The sequence below is a fragment of the Ricinus communis genome, chromosome 5, assembly GCF_019578655.1.
Source record: "Ricinus communis isolate WT05 ecotype wild-type chromosome 5, ASM1957865v1, whole genome shotgun sequence".
In the NCBI taxonomy this organism is placed as follows: Eukaryota; Viridiplantae; Streptophyta; class Magnoliopsida; order Malpighiales; family Euphorbiaceae; genus Ricinus; species Ricinus communis.
The window spans coordinates 26,054,755-26,081,634 of record NC_063260.1 but is presented as its reverse complement, the minus strand read 5'-3'; the positions used below and the strand labels follow the sequence as shown (position 1 = coordinate 26,081,634).

Below are 26,880 nucleotides of genomic sequence, written 5' to 3'. Positions count from 1 at the left end.
TTTTATTTTTTCTTGGAGGGCAAAGAAAGGGTATTGGATATAAGGGAAAGACAAAGAAAGGAGTAAAGAAGAAAAGGAGAGGATAGAGGCTTCGTAATCATATCAAACCATAATAGCGCCAAGAAAATAAAAGAATCACCGCTTAACTCAAACTCAAACTCAAACCCAAACAGAGGGAAAAGAAGCATATGCAGACGCAGTAGCAGAAAACGGAATAGGAAAGAGCAGTGAGCCACGACTGACCAGCTTAATGATAATTTCTAATTATTTTAAAACTGGACATTAAAAAGAGAAAAAGAAGAAATTATTAATATTCAAAGGTAACGATAGCGAGTTATATTTTCCTTAGAAGGAACGACCGACCTTTTTAAATGACCGTTATTTAAAGGTTAAGATTTGGTTATGATTATGGGTGGGTCCTCGTCTCCTTCAATTGGTAAACTACTGCTGACACTTTGCACTTTGATCGAGTCCATATTTCAATATAATCCGTACTGTTATTATTGTATTCATATTTGTGGCCTTTCCTCTAATTTACATTAACAGCGGAACACTAGGGTTGAGCAGGCTCGCTTTACTTACTAAATCATGAATCAATAATTTAATTAGTTAATCTATTTAACCGGTTCGGCCGCATGATGTTCACTTTCCTATTGGAAATTCAAACACGGATATAATTATTGATAATTGTAATATGTAACCAAACTAGAATTCATTGAATTGGATAATTTATTTTTTTTAGACTGATTCTGGGTTTTTGGTTTTGTGTTCGTTGGTCAACCCTACTCATCATTGTTTCCCTTTGTCTCCAACCATTATCACTATTTCCTTAAGAAAAACAATTAATTTCTAAATATAACTGGCAAAACAGCATTAAAAAATAATTTTAATAAGGAAAAGAAAAAAGAAAGAAAGAAAGAAAGAAGAAAGGGTTCCACCACCCACCAAAAATAGATGAGATGAAGTCCACGCACCTCTCTTCCTTTCTTCTTATTTGTACTTATTATGGCTTCCACCACACCACTTCTTTTCCTTTCAAATTTTCAACCACTTCCTGTTTCCCAATCTAATTTAAGGAGGGCCTTTCCCATGTGCATTCTCAGTGGGATCATTTCATCCGCTCAATCTTTATTAAATTTAAGATTGTTAAAATTTTTAGGTATTTCTATTAAATTCTTACAAATTGCAGCTGTTTTTTTTAAAAAAAATTTATTTATACGATTTAAACATCAACTTCGAGTCATTGGAAATTTTTTTAATTTTTTTTTAATATGTAACAAATATGTCATTTATTAGAGAATTTGACCCACTAAACTCTAATCCTTTTCTAATTGGCTTTTTAATTTTGAATGCGTTCTAAAATATAAAACCAATTCAGAACAATTGAAAAGTTAGAAGTAAGAAAAATAACTATATTTGAGCAATCGCCTGCTATTTCCATTTTTCATTTTCTTTATTTCTTTTCTTTTCTTTTTTTTAAGAAAAATATTCCATTAGTGATTTATGAAGTTAAAGAAAAAAAACTCAAACTTGTGTCTTTGGACTGCAACCTAGGATTTACATTTCTGCTCGAAAACCATCCAAATATGAAAGTACATTCACATTTTATTCGTATTTCATAAATTAATAACTTCAGTTACCTTGCTTGCTATGTCAGTTCCATTAACACTCTCTCTTTCAATTCCAAACCAACAGTTATCACCTTTTATTGCAATTTGTTTTGTGGTACAAAAACAATTATCTGCCAGAAAAATAACTTAATCACACCAATATTTGAAAGTAGTAAAAATTAATCAATCAATCAAGTACCAGATCATCCCACAACGTACAACACATAATCCATAATTATACATACATCAAAATATATGATTGCCAAGAAAACAAAAATCAATAAAACCAAAAAAAAAAAGAATATACTAATGTGATTTCATTATAATTCCCATTTATATTAAATGTAAATAATACACAAATTTTACAATGAAAAAGTATCACTAAATCAATGTACACAGATACACAACACAACTTTGACTTCACTGTTTTTTCCCAATTTGTTTTTACTTTTCCTTTTTTTTTTTTTTTTCCCATTCCTTCCTCCAGTTATAATTCTAGCTTAACAAACACTTGGAAGAAAATTAAAGAAAAAAAAAATTGAAATATGTAAAAACCATAAAAGAGAAGGGGCAAAACCGTGCTCTGGAAATATAACCCCGGTGGTCAAATGTCAACGACTATCCGTTCGTTATCAGCAGTTGTGCTTGATTCTTCCTAAATCGCAAAGCTTCCTTGACCGGTTGGCGCAAAATGACGCAGCCGTCGACAAATGAGGCTTCGCAGGAACCCTAACCTCACCGGAAAACCGTATGTCGGCTGCCAAACCGCCGCCGCCTTTCTGGTTCCAGTGCCGGTTAGGGCTAGCCCTCACCAGAGGACTCAAACAAAAAGCTAACCCGGAGGAGGAGGACGACACGTGTCCAGTCTTGGCTCGCCTCACTGCTGCTACCGGTGTCCTCTTCCACCAGTGAGACGATGTTGACTCCGACGAGGATCCACTGCCGGATGGGGGAGACCGATCGCAATCCTCCTCCGTATCTGGCGACATTCCTCGATCTATCATCGTCTTCCGACGACCGCGACAGGGTACAGGAACGGCGCCTGAATATTCAGCGGCAGATTGCTTTTTAGTACTGCGTGTAGAAGAAAAGACTGTAGAGAACCAGGAAGGCGAAGTAGAATATGAATTTGCACAGGGATCCGGATCCGGATTAAATTTCTCGGATCTAGACCTGAACAGATTTGATAAAAGCGAGAATCTGGCGTGCTTTTTCTTTTTAAAGGAAACGAAATTGTTGTTGTCGTTGTTGTTGTTGAAAGTGGGGCCCACCTGAGGAGTACTGTAGAAGCGGAGATGGTGTGATTTGTGGCGGGGAGCAACATAAGGGGAAACGGAGCGAGGGAATATAAGAGGAGGAGGTGGTGGTTGGGCGTCGGAATTGCGGCTGTCAATAATGGCGGAGCGTGAGTTAGCGCGAGCTAATTGAGCGTCAGCTTGAGCCTGAGCGGCCATGAGTGAAAGAAGGCGTTCGGAGAGACATGAGGCGCAGACACCTACAGTGCTGGTAAGATCGGAGGGATGCTTCTTGCACCTCATTTACTATATTTTGCGTGATCTTTCTCTCTCTCATGTGCAGGTCATGATAGGATGGGATGGGATCTGATTGATGAGGATATCAATGGGAAAGCCTTTGTCTTCTTTTTCTTCTTCTTCTTTCTTTCTTTCTTTCTTTCCTAGTGTTGAGAATGAGAGAAAGCAATTATATTATAATTCAACCCCAGAAAGAAAAGTGAGCATTTGGGCATTGGAGTATAAGTGGGGATGTTTGGTGCGTCTATTAAATTTGAGAGAGAGTCCAAATCTAATGGAGAGAGAGAGGGTCAAATAACATAAAGAAAAATAAATAAATGAATAAAGACACCCTGTATCGCAAAATAAAAAGGGTATACATTGTAAAGAGTCGTCCATACATACTCCTAATGTTTACTTTGCCTTGTAGACAAATTGGTGGATAAGCTGTTTGGTGACACAATATTAAAGTAACCTACAACAGACAAAGGTGTATTGGGCTGTATCTACTATATGTGAATTGTTTGGCTGTACATAACCATCATATGTTTCAAACTTCTAATTATCATCCTTTTTTGTCTTCATTTTGTGATTCAGACTTGCATTTCCCAACAAATATTGGCTTGGTTTTACTGAATTCCCAAACTAACAGTTAATAATACAAAGCTCGATTTCTTGACACTTGATGTCTGCAGGAGAAATCATATTGCTGGCTTCCGTTCAACAGTTTCAAGATCTTGTCAACGCACACAAGAATACATGGGTATGTAAATCTGTTCCTTTGAAGCTTCTTTCTAAGTTCAATGGGATCTTCATTTCACGATTAAAGAATATTTAGATCCTGGGAAATACTTATATGTGTCAGTATACTTCAGCACAGATGTAATTGCAAGTTTTTAATGTTATGTCTAGCATGAACATGATTCATCATTAATGTTCTTCACGTGCTTGGCCAATGCTTGTTACCTGTTTGAACATTTTACTTGTATATAAGAACACGTGAGTTTGTTTTTACTGTAAGGTCTTAGTCTTCATTCAAGATGTTTGGTACTATGTTTTCCTTACCTTTTAAGCTTAATTCAGTTTGATTATATAAGTCTATTTAAATGAGAATGCTACTCATTTAGCTGCATCTCATTTTGTTTCTGAAATCCATTAGGAAAATAATTACTCGGAAGATGAAAATTTTCTATTAAAGCAGAAATATCGAGCTAAGACTTTCTGAGTAGTTTATAAGGATCAACTGAAAATATAGAAACAGAAAGGATCATATGAGTCCCCTTCTACGTTATCAGTGATAATTTCTTTGCTGCGAAAAGAAACTTTAATCTCTGGATCTTTTGCATTCCCAATATGCTCACAACTTTGCTTTTTAAAATCTTTCGTTGGAGTTGCAGAAACTGCTCTTACCGTTCCCATTTTGGTTTGGGGCTTTGAGCTTTCTTCAAATAAGGACAAAGCATTCAGCTATTGTTTATACACTGTTGGACTAGCCACTATTGCTGCTTAATTGCTGCCATATTGAGTATCATTGCAAGTTCTCTGCTGGGTAAATCACACCTCAAGTATCATATGAAGCTCAGGCCAGCACAGGATAAGCCTGAAGGCCATTACGGAGCATTTGCAAATATGAATGTCTTGAACTCGTATGCTTGGGAGACGCTTTCCAGGATTTTATGGAGCTTGCGGGAAGAATTCAGTGGATATTGGGAATTCTTTCATGCTAACTGGTTTATTTCGGTCATTACGTTCTAGACATGTTATTTCCTCAGGATTCCACCCCCTGCTAGTAGTGTATTCACATTTCTGGAGATTGCGCATTGTTTACGAACCAACAAGGTTCACCCCTGAGGCTGTCGAAGCTTTTATTGAAGCAAAGGTTTCATAAGATAGCATTGTGAATTTTCTTGAAGCACCAGAACTGAGAATAGAAACATTTGGCAGAAATGCAGCAGCAAAGAGCTCAATTTTATCTATTTTGTTAAATTTTATTTTATTATTATTAATTTTAAAAAAAATTAATTAAACAGAATTCTAACTAAATTTTATGTTGAGCAAATACAAAATTTTGATTTATAAAAATTTATTCATATCAAACATAATGTGAAGTCTAACATTTAAAATGCTTATCTAATAATAAAAATTAAGAACAATCGAGCTCAGTAGATTTTGTTTTTACTTATTTGTCTATAATAAAATTTATATTTAATGCATTTTTAAATAAATTTCTTTTTAAAATATTTTCTTATTAAAGATAGAAATAAATAAACTGAATTATATATTACATTGATTATAAATTAGCTAATTTTCATTATCCAGTACTGGTAACATTCAAGCGGGCTTGGACTTGATAGTAAATCCCAATGGAAGTCGGGCAAATTCACAGGCGGATTGGACGACCGCGTGGGCTCCAATCATTTCCCTTTTTCTTTTAATTTTAACTTTTTTATTTTTTATTTATAAAATGGTTTGTATAACCCGCGAAATCTCATTTAATGGAGATATCTTAACACGAACTCAAGAACTCTATATTCCAAAATGAATTACTTTGACCATTTAATTTAAACTTCAAGTATTTACTTTATTTTTTATTATTTTTTATTAAAAACTACACTCAAATTTAATTGCAAGTAGACATTAATGCTGAGATTGGAAAAAGTTTTATGGGAAAAACAGTAACTAGAAGTAAAATAGAGAAGGGTAGAATTAGGGAAGGAGATGAATAGTAGAAATATATATGAAATGAGAAGTAAAAAGAACATATTAAAATTTTGAATGCCAACTCACGGTAATATGGATTGTTATATCTTGGATCTTAGTGCATGATGCATCATGTATATAGGACTAAATAGGACTAAATACATGTGTGTTAATAGTCTATTAAGTTAGGCGACTTTGTAATTATAAAATTAGCGTTGTAATATGATTAAATGTCTAATTAATTAAAAAGGTATAACAAATTAGCACTATAAATTTAAATTTATTGTAAAAATATATAAATTATTATACTCTGCAATAATTCTTTTATTACATTCCAACTTCTCATTTTATATTGAATACAACTAATAGTTTTATTATTATATTTTATATTTTTTTATATTTTTTTTTAATAATATGCTAATATTTTTATAAAGAAAATACAATATATATTAAAATTAAAAAAAATTAATCAACATATTTAAAAATAAACATAGAGAAAAATAATTTTATATTTCTAAAAATATAAATAATTTTATTTTTAACTCTTTTATGCTTTCTTAATTTAATTCCAAACATCAAAATTATAATTTAAATTTATAAAATGACTTCTAGATTCATATGTTATAAATTATAGGTTCATCATATGTATATTCAAGATTCATAGATTATAGTCTAAAAATTCATAAATTAAAAACATATTTATATGTTATGATAGGTTCATCGATAAAAATTAATGAATATACAGTTTATGTTTAATGAACCTAACACTAATATCAGATGAATATAAACTTTATAGGTAATGAACCTAAAAGTTATATTTAATAAATCTGACACTAATAATAGATGAATATACACTGTATAAGTAATGAATTTAGACTATTAACATATGAATATACACTTTATAAACAATGAATCTAAAATTTATGTTTAATGAATCTAACACTAATAATATATTAATATATAATTTATAAGTAATGAATATATCGCCTCTGCAAAAAATAAATTAGTACATATTAAATAATAACAGGTTCATTATCAACAAATTATAAGTTTATTATATATCTTTTAGAGCATGCATTCATAACTTGAAAAGTAGATTTATTGCTAAAAATGATAAATATTAAAAAATATATAAGCATTTAATTTTTAATTTTATTGTATTTTATAATAATAATAATAAAATTAAAATCTATTAACTATTATTAAAATTTTAATTTTTTAAATAATAAGATAATTAATATTTAATATAAAATAAAGTTAATTTTAAAAATTAATATTTAATAAAATTATTAATTTTTAAATATCAAATATCAAATTATATTGTAAAACTTATAATTAACTAGTTTGGAACATGACTATTTTATTGTTCATAAAATTATATAAAATTTTAAAAAATAAAAAATCTAAATATAATTAAGAAAGCAAATAAATAAAAAGTATTTTTAAAAAAATCATTCACTATATACATATGCTAGTCTTAATTAAAAAAATTATTATAAAATTAGACTTGTCCTTACGGCTCCACGTATTAAATGACATAGACTATATGTATCTAGGTCCATAATATAATTTATCTAGTAATATATATGAATTTTTAAAATGTCACCTAAAATGACTAATTTCCCTGGCATTTATAAATAGATAGTGGCATCACCAAAATAACTTAAAATCTACGTATAATTGCTAATTAATCCCACAATCATGTTTCATAATTGGACCCTGCCATGCCAGCACCTTTATGCTTCATTGAATATACATAGGACGTTAATCACTGATTCCTCTACTTCTGGCAGATGCCTTTGGTTGATGAAACCTCAACATCCCTTGTGTAATGCAGCACTGAACGGGCAACAGCAATTCATAATCATCCGAGCAACTGCGTATTTAAGAAAGCCTCAAAAATGGACACTCTACGTAAATATTTCCAAGCATGAAAGATATGTCAATTTTATTTTTGAAATGATTTTTTATAATTTTTTACTATAAATACAATTGAGCTCAATAAAATTAACTCTATTATAAATTAATTATATTGGTTTGTATGATTAAAAATAGTACAATAAAATAAAATATATTTAAAGACTATCCTATATAATATAAAACACTATAAAGTTGTAATATATAATTATAATTTATTCTATATAAACAGATTCTAAATAATTAATATTCTATTTTTTACTAATAGAATATAAACTAATAAGAAATCAGAATAATGTCTGTAATGAGAAAAATTAAAAATTTTAATAATTTAATAATAAATTTTAAAAATTAAAATATTTTATTTTATATATATAAAATTATTTCCATATAAAATTTAAATTTATTTTTTCTATTCGTTTTATTAAACAGTTTAATTTATAAACTATAAACTATTATCCACAATCTTAATATAAGAAAGAAAAATTTCAAAATCAACATATATATATATATATATATATATATATATATATATATATATAGTATAGATTCAAGTTTCATGAGCTGAGTGAAGGCAGAGGAGGGAGGGACCATTGAATAGATTCAAGTTTTATAGCAAATAAGGTGAATAGAGATGATATTTGTGTTCAAGTTCATCAACTATCTCTTCAAATTAATATAAGTTTATATTATTCAAACTTCACGGCTGCTAATGCTATGCTCTGCATATGATTCATATCCTTTTTTTCCTTTAACAAAGATAAAGAAAGACTGTTCTGCTCAAATATCGAATATCAAACTGAAACTTGGTTTGTCAAATAATAATTGAAATCTGGTTCATTTTCAGCTGTCATTTTAATTATTTTAGTTCAGTTTAGTTTTATGAAAAAAATTTAAAAAGCAAGGAGTTCTGTAAATGAAATAGAAGTGACTGCCATTTTCATCTCATAAAATAGAAAACAAAATTTATACGGAATCAAACCAAATTAAATTAATTTGAAACCTTTTAATTTAATATTTGCTATATTTTGCAAACTGACTAATTAATTTATGAAAAAATAAATTCAAGAGAAAGAATTTAATTAAATTATCGATTTGCTATTAGCAATAAAATAATTTTTAATATTAGATAATCAAAATCATTATTGTAGCAAGCACACCACATGACAGTTTACAAGTCACAGCCAAATCAATTTATAAGAAAGCAAAACGTACACCAACCATAATTTTATTTTATTTTTGTCCACTTGTGCATTTCCCTTAGCATAATTATTTTGACTCTATTCTCCCATTTACCTACTAACTTCAGAGAAAAAGAAAACGCCGTCGTATCATCTTGACCTTCTCGTTGCTAGGAAGCATCGACGGTCACGGCACCCTTCTGTTTGGTGGTTAAGCCAAAAAGCTACAGTTCCACTTCTCTTACCCTTTCACTATCTCGACCAGTCCGCCTAACTTCGCCATTTATACATCCATAAAAATATCATCTTTCTTTCACAATCTTCAATTCTATCGCCAACCCATTCTCTCTTTTCCTCTTTAGATCAAAACCCGTATTTTCTTTTCTGAAATGGAGGCCTCTGTAGCTCTATCAAGAATTGGCCTTGCTGGTTTAGCTGTGATGGGTCAAAATCTTGCTTTAAACATTGCAGAGAAAGGGTTTCCAATCTCTGTCTATAATAGAAGTACTTCGAAAGTTGATGATACAATCCATCGTGCTCAAAATGAAGGGCCTTTTCCTTTGACAGGTCATTACACTCCTCGCGATTTTGTTCTTTCACTCCAACGGCCTAGATCTGTTATAATCTTGGTCAAAGCTGGCGCTCCTGTTGATCAAACCATTGCTGCTTTGTCTGAACATATGGAGGCTGGTGATTGTATTATTGATGGTGGTAATGAATGGTATCAAAATACTGAGAGAAGGATTGATGAAGCTAATCAAAAGGGTATTCTTTATTTAGGTATGGGTGTCTCTGGTGGTGAAGAAGGTGCTCGTTTTGGTCCTTCTTTAATGCCTGGCGGCTCTTTCGAAGCTTATAATAATATTAAAGATATTTTGCAAAAAGTAGCTGCTCAAGTTGAAGATGGTCCTTGTGTTACTTATATTGGTGAAGGGGGCTCTGGTAATTTTGTTAAGATGGTTCATAATGGGATTGAGTATGGTGATATGCAATTAATTTCTGAGGCTTATGATGTTTTAAAGAATGTTGGCGGGTTGTCTAATGCTGAATTGGCTGATATTTTTACTGAGTGGAATAAGGGAGAGTTGGAGAGTTTTCTGATTGAGATTACATCTGATATATTTAGGGTTAAGGATGAGCATGGAGACGGGGAGTTGGTTGATAAGATATTGGATAAGACTGGGATGAAAGGGACTGGGAAATGGACTGTTCAGCAAGCAGCTGAGCTTTCTGTTGCAGCACCAACAATTGCTGCTTCTTTGGATTGCAGGTATTTAAGTGGATTGAAGGAGGAGAGAGAAAGCGCAGCCGAGGTTTTGAAGGAGGCTGGATTAAAGGAGGAAGTGGGGACTGTTAAGAGTGGGATTGATAAGAAGAGGTTGATTGATGATGTGAGGCAAGCATTGTATGCTTCCAAGATTTGTAGTTATGCCCAAGGGATGAATTTGTTGAGGGCTAAGAGTGTTGAAAAGCGTTGGAATTTGAATTTCGGTGAGTTGGCTAGGATTTGGAAAGGTGGGTGTATTATAAGGGCGGTGTTTTTGGATAGAATTAAGAAGGCTTATCAAAGGAATCCCAATTTGGCTAGCTTAGTTGTTGACCCGGAATTTGCTAGGGAGATGGTGCAGAGGCAGGCAGCTTGGAGGAGAGTTGTGGGTTTGGCTATTTCAGCAGGGATTAGCACACCGGGAATGTGTGCCAGTCTTGCATACTTTGATACTTACAGGCGTGCTAGACTGCCAGCAAATCTTGTTCAGGCACAAAGGGACTTGTTTGGTGCGCATACTTATGAGAGGATTGATCGCCCAGGGTCCTTCCACACTGAGTGGACAAAGCTCGCTCGCAAGAGCAATGCTGGTGTTGGTGCTTTCAACTAAGCTTTTTTTGTCATGGTTCGGTTGCTTCTTTCTTTCAATTGGATGTTAATGATGTTTCTATTTGAATTAGGTTGTATGTCTCATTGAGGATTCTCTTGCCCGGGCATAGCAATTATTGATTAGCCTCGCAGTTTTTGCTTTTAATAAGAAATTCATGCCTCTTGAGTTCCATAAGTTATCCTTCCTTTCTGGTTAGACAGGATACTGCCCAATTATGGTTTTAATTTTACTCCTTTTGCTTCTTCTCAATAATGTTACCCTCTTCCTGCTTGATTGCTGGTTTTCAATACCAAGTGATGAAAAAAGAAGAAGAAAATACGCACTTATGACAGGTCAAAGGCATGTTTTTGTGGCGTCTAGGTTCTTAATGCACTGTGTTTTGGGCTACTGTCTTGATGTAGCTTGATGTCAAAATTCTTTCCATGGGAATCCTTGGCTTTCATTTGCCACGTACATATGCACTTAATATAATGATGTCTTATGGCTAAGGAGGTTTAATGGCTCAAACTAAATAAGGACATCTGAACTTGTTCCAAGAGATTGTTTATACAACTAGAAACCCTTTCTTTAGCTTACATGTGATATGCTTGTCAAATACAAGTTCATGAAGCTAATAGAAGATCATTTCTGTCGAAGTGAGATTCTGCGACTTCAGTTCTGCCTTTGTTGAATGATAAGCAGCACTGCTGATCCTTGTGAACAAATATTTTGTGATTGGGATACATGGCTCGCAAGCAATCTACTAACAGAGGACTTAAATATATGTCTTCAATTTACCTTTTCCTTCCATTTCCATAGGGCTATGTCTCCATCTCTTTCTGCCAGAATCCTCCATGGAAGCTTATAATGTTTTTGCAAAATTGTGCGTACTGTTGCATACTACTAGATGGCTGAATAGCTTCAAATGGTATCTAAATTCTGCCATGTTTCTTTTTTTTCTTTTTTTCTTTTTTAGTACTCAAGCTTCATTTTTAGTTTTAATAGAAGGGTATTCAAGGAATTGAATGTTTTTTTGCTGATGTAGCAGTCCACAAAAGAATATTCTCCCGTCAGCTGCCACATCAGATTCCACATAGTATACGGTACAATTTGGAAAAATATAATAGTTTGGGTACCATTTGGAAAAATCCACTTTTACCTTTAATTCAGTTTGTCATCGGAATTTAGTTTATTTTATTTTATTATTTTTTTCTCTTTCTCCTCACGATTTTTATAATTCCCATTTAATTGGTTCTTCACTTTTGGAAATTAGAAATGAATGATGAAGATGGTGGTGGAGAGAGATAATATGTGAAAGCAGATAGAGAGTAAAGTAAATTTGGGTGAAAGTGTATTTAGTGTAAAAGATGATCTTTTTTCAAATGAGACCCAGACTTTTTGAAATGGTACTTTACTTTTAAAGAAAGGTGATGACGTGAATAATCTTTCTACAGCTGCCATGTTAACAAAATCACACCAGATTCGCTCGAGTACCCTCTGCCTGAAATTAAAAATGAACTTGAGATACTGAAGAAAAAAAAATTGAAGATATGGTAATACCCTTTAGAAAATATAACAAAGTTTGGGTGCCATCGGGGTTATTTACCACCACTAGGAAAGTATATTTTAAGCTATTCCTTTTTGTTTGTTGAGCCTGCGGTTAGATGTTAAGCTGTTGTGCTTTAGGGGCCTTGAAAAATATATTGCAATAGGAGGAGGATGTCTATCTTGTTATGGTATTGTATTGCGCACATACTGGAAAACATTAGCCACGCGCAGATTGAAGAATCATGGATCTGCATAAGGATTGTGCATCCTGTTCTGATATTCATTCAAAGCAGCTCATTTGGGAGTAGCTGAATAACTCCGTTTAAAAGATGCATGTTGTTTCTTGAATTTTGTAAATATGAAATCATCCCCCACAGCTTAAGCAACTGAGTGCAAGTGTTTGTCATGGTTTTTTTTGTTTTGTTTCCAAGTACATAACCTATCTGAACTGGTTTGGGGTTGAGCTGAATTGCCTTGGCCTGTTGAAACTGATAACAAAGTTCCTTTGTGCTACTATCCGAGTAAAATGCAAACCCATCAGCAGGCTCAGTAATTCACACAATTCGAACTCCAATCATATTCTAGGCAAATATGAACTGCTTGATATACATGACAAATTTATCAGAAGCTCACAGTCGGTACCTAAGGCTTTAACCCAAAAAGCAGAAAGAAAGAAAGAGAGCTAGAATGAAGATGGACAGACTTAGATGATCATCAAGGTAAAGAAAGACCATATCAGAGCTATGGAAAACCTCCACTCTCAATGGTTGGCTGCGTCCTTGTCAGTGTTGCAGATGGCATTTTACTATTACCAACCCAAATGGTTTCAAGAACCATATCTTCGTCAGCTTGCCTTTCCATTACTTGAATTTTTTGAGTCCTCAGAAGTTTCATAGACACCAACACAAAATATCCCACCAAAGCTAGTCCTCCCGATCCAACTATAAACCCTATTATCCATGCATACCAAAGAGAATGCTTCCTTTGGCCCTCTCCTTTTCTCTTCATCGGAACTACAACAGAGAAGTGACCCTGATCTTGAGAATAACATACATTAAGCTGATTTATTTCACTGAGGTGAAAGGTCCCATTTTCGCTAAACGCTACACATTTCGCTTCTGAGATCAGTCTTTCATGAAATGTCAAATTAGCAAAATGAATTATTATGTTCCTTCTATTGGTATCAAGACTAATTCTCTTGATACTCTTGGCTCTTGCATTTGATGCATTGAAAACCATGAAACCAACCACTGAAGTCAGCATTGAATAGCCTGGAACGGAATAATAGTGAGAAGACCAGTTGCCCAAGTCCTGATATACTACAGCCAGCCTCTTGACATGAGGCGTTGTCTTGGTTCTTGATGGTATATGAAAGTTGCTAAAATTAGCACCAATGTTCCACAATCTCCTGCTTCTGAGACGCACAATCGAGACCTCCATGCCTGAGAGGTTGGCCGGGAGAAGAGCTGTATATAAAGCACCGGTTTGGGGCCGGTGCCGTACTAGAGTCTTGAAAGCAGAATCCTGAAGAAAAGCATCCAGAGAATTAGTAGTGTAGTTGTGTACACTCTGCAAAGACGGTGATAAGAATAAGCAGAGAACTAACCAGATAATACTCAAACTCATCTTGGTTTTGGATACTAAACATGAATCCTTCTAGTCACTAATCAGAACAATGTGAGCTATGAAGAAGTTCCAACAGTTCAGACAACATTGGAAATTTAATTAGAATATTTGTTGAATAATGATGTCTGTCTAAGCATGCTTAAGGTGGGACCTTACGATGAAAGAAATGGAAGTCATTGCAGTTGACTTAAGCCTAGTATGAGTTGGCTGCATTGATCGGAATATGTTTTGGAAAAAAGAAACAATAGAAAAATGATAATAATAATAATAATAATAATAATAATAATAATAAAAGATTTAGCAGAATGTTAGCCCATAACATGCGGGGATCAACAGTTTTACTTTTATTAATAGCAATTCAAATATCCGTTGATTCCTCTCCTTTCTGTGTCTGTGGAGGCATTATGGCGTGATAAACAAGTCCTTTAATTGATAACAATCATAACACTTTGGATTTTATAATCCCAATATAATCCAGTCCAGTCTCAAGAAAGTGTAAAAATAGTTCTAAGGAAGAAATTAGTAGGTTAGTTAGTATTATAGCAAGCATTTCTAATGGAAAATATTGTAGTCCGCACTAAATAAAGGCACCTTTAGCCTCATGATGGTTGAAAGTGTGGTGTGTGGTCTTTATGTTCCCTTTTAGGAAGGCATTGGTTAGATTGTTGATGGGTTGTAAATGATGTAGCCAAAAGTGGTAACTATGCTCTAGAATGAGTTGTTTCTTAGGCACTCCAGGAAAATTTGTCCTTAAACGACAGAGTTCGGCTCCAAATCAAGTAGAAAGAAAGAACAGCTCAGTTATTATTGTTCACTTGAATGCAAATCTAACAGATGAAGAGGCGTGAGAAGACATCTTATTAATCCTTCTTTTTCGTTGTCATATGACTCTCAATGAAAAGAGCTTCACATGCATTATAAAGATGCTGCGATTTGTCTTCATATATATAATGGGTACAATATTTCAAGCCAATAAATCGAGCAACTATTATTAACAAATTGTCATTCACAACATCCAAGAGTATAAGCAATTTCTTCAGAACTATAGATATTGAATCGCCCATATAGAAAGACATGACCATGCAAGTGTTGTAGCTAACAAGCATTTAAAAAAGATTCTAAATTACTTTGATATGAAAATCATGTATATCTTTACCACGTTCCAGTTTTATCTAGACAGATCAGAAGGAGCACCTCTGGCAGTCCTTTCAATACATAACACCAGTTCAGGTACCTACAATGTCCTAGGGCAGTTTTATATATAAGAATACCCTCAAGAGGCGAAAAGGAAAAAGACCATCATGAAGACAAAGATTCATTGTCTTATGGTAAGCTCTGCCCTGAGATGGAGGATGCCATTGATGAAATAGAGGCTGTCATCTGCCATAAACGCTGTCCAGGGTATACCAAACAGGTTCCTATATCCAACAGCCTTGCCTCCAGTGAATGTGTAATTCCCTTTGTACTTGCTCACATACTCCTCAGTTGGCTTTGATCTAGCTGCAAATTCATAGTCAACAGCGAAGGTCACTGACCCCTTCTCTTGCATCCCCAAAAATAGCCCAAAGCAGTGAAATGAGCTCTGTTGGTCCATGTTGCAATGAGCTGACAAGAAAAATCCCTGCCCACCCAAGTGAAATGCTTGTGAATATACCCGCCCAGCAGGAAACAAGTGTGTGCATTCCTCACGCTTCAGGTCTAGGTACACGACACATTGCTGGCGTGGCAGTTCAAACTCCACCACTTTGACTGGCCGATACTTGTAAGCACGCTCCACAAATCGCCGATAGGTGGTATTAGCCTCCTCTGCAGCAAGAACACGCTGCCGATATGGTGTCTCACCCTTGTAAAAGAGTGCCTCGAGCACAACCTTGGATGCAAGTTCAGGATCAAAATCATTGCAACTTAAAACCTTCTTCAATTTTCGACACGTCATAAATGGGAAACGTATTAATCTACCGAGCCGTGAGGCAAGGACTTCTTGCCGTTCCTCCAATTTTGGATAATGAATACGTGCCCACTTGAGCACAAAATCATAAACAGCATCCTCTGAAGCTACCTGTAGATCATCACTGGATAATATTGCCTCAATACCAGCCAAGGGCAAGTTAAGAACCTCTTCTTGGAACCTAATGAAAAGTGCAGCAAGCTAATAAGTCCTTGATTCAAGACAAAAATCAGTAATGATTTGGAGAAAAGCAAGTCATGGACAATTTTCCATCCATTCACCAAGTAATCAGAACTGTAAGCAGCCAATAAAAAATAAACACATAACCTCACTCTCCATTTCTATCAAGCAATATAGTAGGGTATTGCCTGTAGCACTATACTGCCAGCCTATCACAATTTTGTTTTTCAAAGAATATTGTCCATTGCACAAACAGAAATGGATTTCATAACTCCTATGATTGACCTAAAATTCAGAGTAACAACATTAACTATAGCAGGAAAGCTGTAAATCAGAATGCAAATGGAGCTAGAAAAGAAGTAGAAACTCACTTATTTATGTCCTTGTACCGTGCAGCAAGATACTGTTTTGCAGCATCTGTCAATGGCTGTACTGCGTCAGCCATTAAAACAGTAGAAGGCAGGTCCAAGTAGAGCAAGGCGGAGTCACAAGTCATTGGCAAATTTCGCAGCATCCTGCTGCAATATCTCATGCATGAAGCTACCTCAAATTTGTCGGCGGCCATCAGAACATCCAATAAAGCAGTAGGAGTGGTAGTTGATAGGCTATTACTATACATAAAATTAAGGAGGTCCATTAATGCTGCTTCTTCTGCTCCAAGACAACAAGTAAGGGAATCGGCATAAAGTCAGACAGTACCTTCTTAAGAATAAAATAATTATTGTAATATTGTGAATGATGATGATGACCCATAAATTATTCAAGTCAGTTTCACATGAACGTGAACAAATTTTCACATTAACAAAAGGCCAACAACCAGCACTTATGAGCTATTGCCAGAAATGAAATAAAGAAAAATTAATTAAAGTGCAACAATTCACCTGAGGCATGTATCCGTAGAGTCACATGTCGCTGCTCCGACTCTCTCATCCCATTTGAAAACAACTGAAAGAAACAACATTTAATATTCCATATGACGGCAAACAATAAAAAAAGAAGAAAACAGGGCGCAACCCTTCACCTTGTAAAAAAAGGGGCTCTTGGCTGCTAATATCGGAGAACTAATATGTAGAGTCTTAACTTTAAGAACACTTGAACAGTCCATGTTCCATGATGACTCGTTAATATTATTAGGGATGTCATCATCTACAGAAGACAAAATACAAATCAATCTAATGTCCCTAACTCATAAAACTACTATTGCATTAATCAAAATCATAAAGCACATCCAAGTCATGTAATAGAATTAGCGGCAAAGGCAAATACCAAGCTGATTCTGATTATCTGTAGGAGGCTCCTCAATCATAGCCATTGGTTCTTCATCTTGATTTTCATAAACCACAGCATCATCTGTGTCTGGCATGTTACAACTTATTATCTGCTCTTCACTTTGCCCAATAACCTCTGCCGCAGCTGTTATCAGGAACAGCAACCAAATTCTTAATGGTAACATCATTACAATAAAGCAACATTTACGCTTGGCATTAGCCTTTCATTAATTTCAAGTCTTAAAACATGGTTTAGCTTGCAAATAATCACCCAATTAAAATTTAAAAGTTCTTAATTCAATCAAAAGCGAAGAAGTCTTCAACAATAAAGACAAGCATTTCAGCTTTTTGTTGACTTTACAGTTGACCACCTCACTACAAAAGAAACAAAATAAAAATATTTCTAGGGCACATAACTTTCAAATTCAAACAGCAATTTAACTTCAAAATAATCATCCAATTAAAATTCAATTGCAAGCAAAAAAATCTCAACAATTTAAAAAAAAAAAATAATAAGAAGAAGGATTACCGCTTTCTTTCTTAATATCCTCTCTTCTTCTCTTACGATTGCGGGCCCAATCAGCAATACTAGTACAAGGATCACCGTCCGACTTGTTCTCAGGCAAATCGGGTATAATCTCGATTTTAAGAACCCGATCAGAGAAATTACTATCGTTGAATGCAAAAGCGAAATCCGGGTCCGACGCGGATGGGTCGGCAGTGCCAGAAGAGTAATCCGAGTCCATTATTGTTTGAGGATCGAAAAGGTCCACGCTGGGCAGTCTCATGCCCCAAAAGAAAGAAAGAAAGATTAAAAGAAAAATAACTTCTAAAATCAAAAGAATTGAATTATTCTAGCCCTAGAAAACAGCTAAATTTTTGAACGAGAAAGAGTTGTTGAAATGGGAATATTGTATTATCAAGGTTTTGGTGGTTAGTCCATGCTACTGCTGATAGTTCGTTGAGCGTCTTGGATGATGTGCTGTCGTTTGACGAAGCATTGAAATGTTTCTTATCCTTATACGGCAACGTATTGGTTGATAAAGTATATTAAAAAAGAAACAAGTATTACAGAATTCTTTTTTTAATTTTATATTTACGCGAGACTAATAAATCATTTTATTTTTTGTATGCGATTTCAAAGACATTTTTTCACTTCAAACAATATATTCATAGCTTAATCATACAATATTTTGATAAATTATAAATCAATCAGAAAATAAGATATTGTCATTTTAATGGACCAGATTCGCTTAAAATATTTTTCTAAGAAACAATTTTTTAAATTTTTTATATTAAGTTTAAGGAGATATAAGTCTACCTAACATTAGTACACATATGTGATGATAAAATTAAACTATTTGCAAATAAGCATCAAAATTTAGAAAGGAAACAATTTTAATAGTTGAAAATTATTATATTAATTTATCATAGTAAACACGAGTCTTTTATTAATATATTGTATATATTAGGGTTGTGTTCAAAAAGGAACAATGTGTTAGAATGCAATTCACTAAAGCAATTTTTTTAATTATATATTAGGGCTTAACAATAAATGAATCAAGGATCAATATGTTTAAAATCTCATATTATAACATTTATTTTCCTTAAGCTCTAGGTCTATAGATTAACCTTTTCTATTCAAATTTAAATTTTAAAATAAAATTACTCTTATCTCTTTTTATATTGTTTTTACAATTTCTGGTACTTTCTTAACCATCAAATACTTTTTTTTTTTCTTAAAAAGAAAAATACATTAAAATTTTCCTTTTAAAAAGACTAACAAATTAACAAACCCATTTATCAACGGCATCATCTCTATCACCAAACCTCCATCTCCATCATCAATTATATAACAAATATTCACCACCACAATCACTTTCTTGAGCTGTGTTGATATGTCAAGCTTATGATCAGCTCTAATTCGTGAAGCAGCCCGGGGTGTGGACTTATCCCAATGCTAAAGTTAAGCCAAGTTTCCAGCCATAAAATGGGCCAACAATGACCCTATCCAGAATAGCGATAATACCCACAGCTAAATAGGACTCGGGCCACTAAAAGAAAATTCATCACTCCTACCCATGAACAACCTTTCACAGCCAGATATAATTCCTTTTTTTTTTTTTTTTTTTTTTTTTTTCTATTTACATAATTACACATTGGTTCATTAGGTGGCTCAGCTGGCCATGAGCCGTAAGCTGGAATATATATAGCCGAACCGGATCCAGTCCAAATAGGGGGGTGTGAATTGGTGATCGGACTGGGTAAAGCCCATCTCGCCCTGAATTTGTCCCAATTCTACAATATATGTTTTCATATTATTATTTTTTTATGAATTAATTATTATCACACTACTGCCACTCCAGAACTGAAGTAGTCAAAAGTTGAAAATGTTCCATTTCTTTAAGAGTTTATTATTTTTATAGTAACAAAAAAATAAAAGCATGACGTTAAGTGGTGAAATCAGCTGAGGCACATGTGGCATATCCGAATGAAGAAGGAACCAACAAAGCTCAAACTTTATTGTTAGTATCAAACCCTAAGAATAATATGTATTTAAATTATAAACAGTATAGATGCCCCTAAATAGTATTAGTAGTGTAGCATTTCATTGTCAAAAGCATTAAAAAGAAAAAAAAAATGGAACGAACAAAGCCATTAAGCATGCAGGCGAATAATCCATCCAATTTTATTATGTAAGATTACGAAGAATAATCACAAAAATAATAAAAAAAAATGTTGGCGTCACATTCACAAACCCAAGTACAAAGTTCATAATACCAAAAACATTCTAAATTATCCCTATGGTGATTTTGAATATTTTGGGTGATTAATCTGACGCTTAATTTTTTTGTTGTTATTATTATTAAATCACTACTTCACTTTAATTGCTTATCCTTTTGGGTAAAACTTTAACAAAGTATACCATTTTCAATTGGCAAATTCCTTGCCTGCTCCGGCATGAAGAATTTTGTTGATGCCCCCATACCAAAGTACTTAAGCTTATGTATTATAGGCATCTCAAGATAAATTCGTTATTATTTGTATAATAATAAACATCATATGGAGGTATTTATAATTATATATATACTTTCTGTGTTAAGTCATATCAGCCAAAGCAACTTTTAGTGGAATCTGTGACCTACTATTTTTATTGCTTTTCTGGAAACAAGTAAATGTGGGCACTGTCTGGTTAGAGAATATGAATATGCATTTTCACTAGGAATAGCAATATTTAGGCATGAATCTTTCTTCCCAAACAAGTAATATATATCTATCTGCTTCTTTTCTCAGTTCTGATGATAGAGAATAATCACGCTGATGTTCATATCTCTGCTGCATCACAGTTTGCTGCCAGAAATATCATTGTCATTATTCCCATCCATAGACTCAGGTTCTGCCATGCTGATGCTATAGATATAAATATAACGCCTGCTTCAGCACGCGCTTATGCATATACAACTGGATTTCAATCAGGATTGGATTCATAATCTCACTGTCACTAGATGCTAAAATTTTAATTGTTCATAGGGTTTCCCTTTATTATTTATATAGTGAAAAACTCGGTGAAAAGTTGCTTCTAAATATTCAAATCCATAAACCCTGGCAGTCATTAACTGTAGTATCACTCGGCCAAAACTCGTGAAGTATATAGCCTCTTAACAAGAAGTTTCTTACTTAATACAATTTATGACTGATATATATTCAGGGAAATCAAAATATACGCAGCTAGGGTTTTATTTATTTTTACATTATACTATTATTGAAATATGAAGCTTGAACTCAAAATTTCAAAACCCTAAAAAGTATAGTTGAACTTAAGTTCATTGCCGGAAATTCTTTAGTAACAAATACCATAAGCTAAAAATTAAATAAGAAATTGTTCCAAGCTGGTAATTTTGCCTGATAATGATGCTCCTGCTAAGGAAATTGCTTAAAAGTATAAAAAGACTGGCTGCAGATACTGTGCATCAACATTTAAAAGCATGAAATTTGAAACTGTAGTAAGACGAGGGAGAGGCAGAGAGAGATAGAGAGATACAAGAGAAACTCCAAGAAACCCAAGTCTCATGCAGCAGTAGAGAGAAGAATAATGAAAACATCCAATAGACCAAAGCATGTGAGGCAGGTAAGAATGATTTCTGGCAAAAGTCTATCATGACAAGTACAATAAGATGGGACTTGATATGATAATAGAAAGAAATTAAAAAAAAAGGGTTAGGAATAATTAATAATAGGAAAAAAGGAAATTGAGAAACAAATAAAAGAGGAAGAACCAAGAAAAAAGAAACAGCTGTTCGCTAGGCTGTTTCAAGTATAAGGTCATTTCATGGGACAGCCCCATTTGTCCAATAAAGCAATAAACATACGCTTGTTTTTGTGGCTTTATGTGTTTGTGTTGGTACTTGTTTATCTCTTTCCGATACACTGCTGACGTTTGTCTGCAGTTCATTCTCAATGATCCAGTCCCCTCTCGCCCGTCTATGAAGGAAGGTGTCCCTCTTCTTTGTGTTATTTATTCAATTTCATGTGCTTTTATGTGTGTGTTCATCTTCTTTATTTGATTTCTTTGTTAACCTTTTGCAATACAGGAACAGATCTTTTGCATTGGCTGCAGTTGTTGGTGCTTCTATATGTTTTCTCTTTTCAAGTTTCTTTTTGTTAAAATAGTTGTACATAGTATTTTCATTTTCCTTTTTATGTTATTGTAAGTTATTCTGAAATGAGGTCATGCAATATAGGCTCCGGTCAATTAAAAAGGGAAATAGAAAATAATTCATACAACTAAACTATGATGGTGGTTAATTAGCCAAACCAAGAAGAGAAAATTTTGCATTTTATAGAGACCAGAAGCTTATGAATTAATCAAACTACGAATAAACAGACTTTGTTTATCAGAGAAATGTCGAAGCATTGGAGTATGAATTATGGGATGAAGGCTTATTAAATAAGGGAAAAAAGAAAGAGTATAAGGATCATAAATAATTGAGTAGATTTTGTACCAAAGAAAAACAACAACAAATAATTGAGTAGAATTTAGACAAATAAGCATGATGAGTTATTTCCGATTGAGGAAGAGATAAGATGGTAATCAGAAGCAAAATAAAGTATAGTCCCCACGGAAGATACAAGAAAATCAAAGAATGTCAATGTTGTCTCCTAATTAAGCAAGACAAGTTTTGTTAAAATTTCCTTTCGAGGTCTTAAACCCAGGATCATCTATAGTATCATAATGCCACATAATTCAAGGGCTTTTTCAATTATAGAAAAGTCAATGAATGATACCTCATTCTATCTATAAACGTCTTCCTTGTATTATTTTTCATAATATGATATCAGAATTGGTTCATACTTGCTTTTGGATTAACTAAAATGCTACTTATATATATATTTGCTTACTCATGGGGTTCTGCTTATTATTGGTTTTTCTCCAACACTGACGAGATGTATGCATAAATTAAGCTACTTATAGGCAAATTAAAATAAAACAAATTATAGAGGGACTGGAACTTTTGTTATAAGAAGCCAAGCAAGGTGCTGGAATCCTTTAATTACGAATGGCCACAGTCCGGTTTCGGTTTGGCTACTTGGAGCCTGGAATCTGAACGATTCTCATTTCGTTTCAGTTAAACATGTCTTCGTATCAGATTTTGCAAAAGAAAAAGAAAATAATTCAGAAATCATTAAGGCTGCAAATTTGAAATTATACTCCCAGAGGCAAATATGGAAGCTCACAACAAGAAACAAGAAGTTGATATATATGCAGGAGCATAAAGCATTTCCCATTGACCTTTGATTTTAAAAGAAAAAGAAAACTTGTTGTTGCTCAAAATGATTTCATTCCCAGACAGCAAGTATGTTGTCATTATCCTTCGGTTGAAAACCAGAATGATGAGAAATAAACTTTTTTTGTGTGTCATTACTTTAATACGTAACCCATGAAATTCAAATTCGGTTGTTTATATTAATTTATTAATTAATAAATTATTACTAAATTAAATAATAATTTTAATTTTAATAAATAACATTCCAATTATATTCTAAACATCGGATTAGTTAAAATTTAATTTATAGATTATATAATAATTTTTAATCTTATAAAGCATCATTTTAATTATATATAATTATAAATTTAAACATTAATTCTTTAAGAATATATTAATTTTTAATATATTTATTACTTAATTAATACATCAACTAATAAGTATTTTTTTATAATTAAAAAATAATTCTAATTTAAAAAGTAGTATTTTGATATTACCATTAGTTTTCTTAGTTATATAATAATTTTTAAATTCAACTATATCGACAGTATTTGTAATATTAATTTAATGTAACTAATATTTATTATATTAATAAAATTTTAAAAGATAAAAATAATGAATGATTATAAATAGTTAATATTTGTAATAAAAATAATAATCATAACCGTATAATCAATGTATATGTAAAATTTATGCAGGATTGTTATTGAAAAGGCAAAGCACATAAGTCTTTTATTTTATATTATTTCCGTGGAGGAGAGAGAAGTCCGTCTTCCATAATTTGCCACACTTGAGTCCCTATGCCCATATTAGTTAGAAAGATTTGGCACACGTGCACTATAAAGACTCATAGCTATGACTCAATAATTTAAGGTATTGGATGACTTGAACTAGACCCACCAAACCGAGGCTCTGAACCGATTCTGCACCGTTATTTCATGTTTTATTAAGAGACTGAATCATGAACCCACTCTTATATCCGGTTTACGGTTAATGGTCCAATAATATAGGATCAGTTTATAGTTCTACTTCATATAGTAATCTGATTATGGTTTAGCTCTGAATCATTTTAGAATAAACTTAAAAAAACTATTTTAATTTGATTTAAATTATACTTTAGAAAACTATTTAAGTTAACTATATATCCTTTCATTTATTTATTATGTAGTTTATAATATTTATTATAATATCTATAAATTGAACCTTACAAATATGGTCCATGATTCATAAACGGGTTATCGATTAACTGAGATTCATTATCACCTTTACAATTAAGATTTACTAATACATATTTTAACCATGTCTAACTAAGAAATGATTATTATTTTCTCTGAAAAAGGAAAGTAAAATAGTAAATAATTAAAATTTAAATATATAAAACATTAGCAGAAATGAAGATATTAAAAAGCATGAGCTATCGCATCGCATCGAATCTCTATAAATATTAATAGGGATCAGCAATGAGATGACCTCAAATAGCATCATGTCTTACTGTCTTCTGCTTTCTGGAGGTGAAATGAAAATCACTTTACCAGCAATTCAGAACACCATTATTCACAATAAAGGAAAATTAAATAAATACAAAACCACCAGCAGCATTATTGATCCAACTTACTCTGACAAAAAAATATGGGTTGATGCACACACAAATGAAAGATAATAAAATTAGTTATGAAGTGATTAAATAGCATATATTTATAGATAAATCTCATTAAGCTCGTGAAAATTTCAATTTTAGTTTCATGAGCTCTTAAATATTTTATTTTATTGAGTTATATTAAGAAATTTAATATTTACTTTATTAATTTATTTGAATTAAAAATTCAACGACCCTAGCACTGCACTTTACCACAATAAAATCCGATGAAACCGAGTAGGCAATAATTTAAAGAAACACATAAAATAAGACGGATGGACAGATGAGAGGGAAAAGCAAAGAGTACAATGATTGGACAAATGGAGATGAAACTGGTAATGAGAAAGAAGAAAATTGATGAAGGTTTTTCTTTGGAACTATGGTCTCGAGTATGGAGAGAGGGTACCAAATTGTAGGCAGCTTTTTTCCTTTTTAATTTTTTTTTTTTTAAATTTTCATTGTGGACAAGACAGTGAATTCAGTAGTGACTGAGAATCTGATGTGATCTTTTGGCACAAGTATATATTTATATATATATATATTATTTTCTTCTTGGACATCATAGTCTTATTGGCTCTCTGGTGGCACCCCCCCACCCTTCGGTGTCTGTTTCTCCATTCTCCACCTTCCTTAATTATTTAACATTTTCGATATGGGATAATTTTGTTAATTTTAACATTCTCTGATGAGACGTTAATTGGAAAATAAATAAAAAAATAAAAAGAGAGCAAAATTACAATAAGTTACTTCAACGCATTTTTAATTATTCTTTTATGCAAATAATGCATATTTAATTGTTGAATGTATAAAACTTTCCCCTTAAATTCTTAATACTTATTATTCTTTTATTTAATTATTTAGAATATATCAAATACGTAACACAAATTATTTTAAAAATTTAACAAATCTCCATATTTAGTATTTTAAGAATTCTTTACTATTCCATTTAGATGTTTAGATGTTTAATTTAAAATTCAACTCAAAAACCATTGTTGATAATTCAAGTGTTGGAGAAGAATGTGAAAAGTTTGCAGGCAGAACAAGTAATTCTTCAACGACATAACTGTACATGCTAATTCTTTAGAGAATAATGTGAATAAAAATACAAGGCCTAATTTTAATAATTGAAGATGTATTTTAGGAAAAGTGTCCGTTCAGGTAACTTGCTATAACAAAAATTGATCTAGAGAAGCTCATTTATCAATTTAGTCGGAAAAAGAATGGTGTTTGGACTCGACAAGCTACAAATGTTCACATGCTACGGTTGACAGTGGAAATAAAAAATTTTAATGTTCAGATTTTTGTTTTTATAATTCTCTTTTTTGCATATTATTTATTATGTGAGTAGTAACTTTAATGATTTCAAACTTAAATTTAATTAAACTAGAAATTAAGTTAGACATTTTTGGATGTTAAATAATTAATTATATTTTAAAGTAAATAGCTTATTTATACTTTTAAGTAGCTTTTTCTTTTTTTGAAATAGAATATTTAAATTTATTTGAAAACTCAAATGATTTTTTTTCAAAACACGTGCAAATGGCTAAGATTTTGAACTTAGAATCATGAAAATATAGGTATCCCGTTCTCTTAGGTTTACATTTTATTCAAATCATGGGAATTGATTGTGTACAAGGATTATTACTAATTAGCCCCTACGTACTAAATAGCCAATACTGGTTAAGGGTAGATCTGTGATGGAATATTGGAAACCGAAAAAGAAAATTAATGAATTTTGTGTATGTTTAATTGAATGATAAAAGAAAAGAAAACCATAAATTACTTAAATCGTACGTTCGAAATAGATCGAAAGAGAAGGAATTTTGAATTTTTATTGACACCTTCTTAACAATAAAAAGTAGCATTTTTTAGAACTAATTAACGGGAAGGCAATCTCGAATTATATTTATAAGAATCGGTTAATTAAAATTATTTTATTAAATATGAGAAGGTACTAATGAGGATATATATATTGGTGACAGACAGACATTTTAATTGGGTTTAAAAAGTAGATTCTGAAAAATATAGATATAGTTTGTACTTGCAAATTTTATTGTTGAAGACAATGCTGAACTGTACAAATTAATAAGCTTTTTCTGTGCGTTGCTATAGTCCACATATAATTAATCAATAT

General features: G+C 32.5%; 4 protein-coding genes across 5 annotated transcripts; 1 reads left to right on the top strand and 3 right to left on the bottom strand.

Moving 5' to 3' along the window:
- Positions 1 to 1,914: 1,914 nt before the first annotated feature.
- On the bottom strand, positions 1,915 to 3,497 carry LOC8287714. Its single transcript, XM_002509857.4, has one exon. It carries the CDS (start codon positions 3,146 to 3,148, stop codon positions 2,243 to 2,245), a length of 906 nt encoding a protein of 301 aa, XP_002509903.1. The 5' UTR covers positions 3,149 to 3,497; the 3' UTR covers positions 1,915 to 2,242.
- A 5,525-nt stretch (positions 3,498 to 9,022) lies between these two features.
- LOC8287713 (6-phosphogluconate dehydrogenase, decarboxylating 1, chloroplastic) lies at positions 9,023 to 10,970 on the top strand. Its single transcript, XM_002509856.4, has one exon. It carries the CDS (start codon positions 9,309 to 9,311, stop codon positions 10,794 to 10,796), a length of 1,488 nt encoding a protein of 495 aa, XP_002509902.1. The 5' UTR covers positions 9,023 to 9,308; the 3' UTR covers positions 10,797 to 10,970.
- A 1,602-nt stretch (positions 10,971 to 12,572) lies between these two features.
- Positions 12,573 to 14,095, bottom strand: LOC107261609. 2 transcript variants are annotated; one of them, XM_025156300.2, is made up of 2 exons: positions 13,930 to 14,095; positions 12,573 to 13,847 (listed from the first exon to the last, which is right to left on the bottom strand). In XM_025156300.2, exons 1-2 carry the CDS (start codon positions 13,969 to 13,971, stop codon positions 13,065 to 13,067), a joined length of 825 nt encoding a protein of 274 aa, XP_025012068.1. In that variant the 5' UTR covers positions 13,972 to 14,095; the 3' UTR covers positions 12,573 to 13,064. The 2 variants fall into 2 exon arrangements, with proteins under 2 accessions (XP_025012068.1, XP_015577502.1); XM_015722016.3 differs by having other exon boundaries at positions 12,573 to 14,025.
- Positions 14,096 to 15,054: 959 nt separating this feature from the next.
- Positions 15,055 to 18,302, bottom strand: LOC8287712 (BTB/POZ domain-containing protein POB1-like). The gene is made up of 6 exons (XM_015724695.3): positions 17,875 to 18,302; positions 17,344 to 17,490; positions 17,099 to 17,223; positions 16,959 to 17,022; positions 16,449 to 16,728; positions 15,055 to 16,078 (listed from the first exon to the last, which is right to left on the bottom strand). The coding sequence occupies exons 1-6, from the start codon at positions 18,131 to 18,133 to the stop codon at positions 15,265 to 15,267; spliced, it is 1,689 nt and encodes a 562-aa protein (XP_015580181.2). The 5' UTR covers positions 18,134 to 18,302; the 3' UTR covers positions 15,055 to 15,264.
- Between the last annotated feature and the right edge of the window lie 8,578 nt (positions 18,303 to 26,880).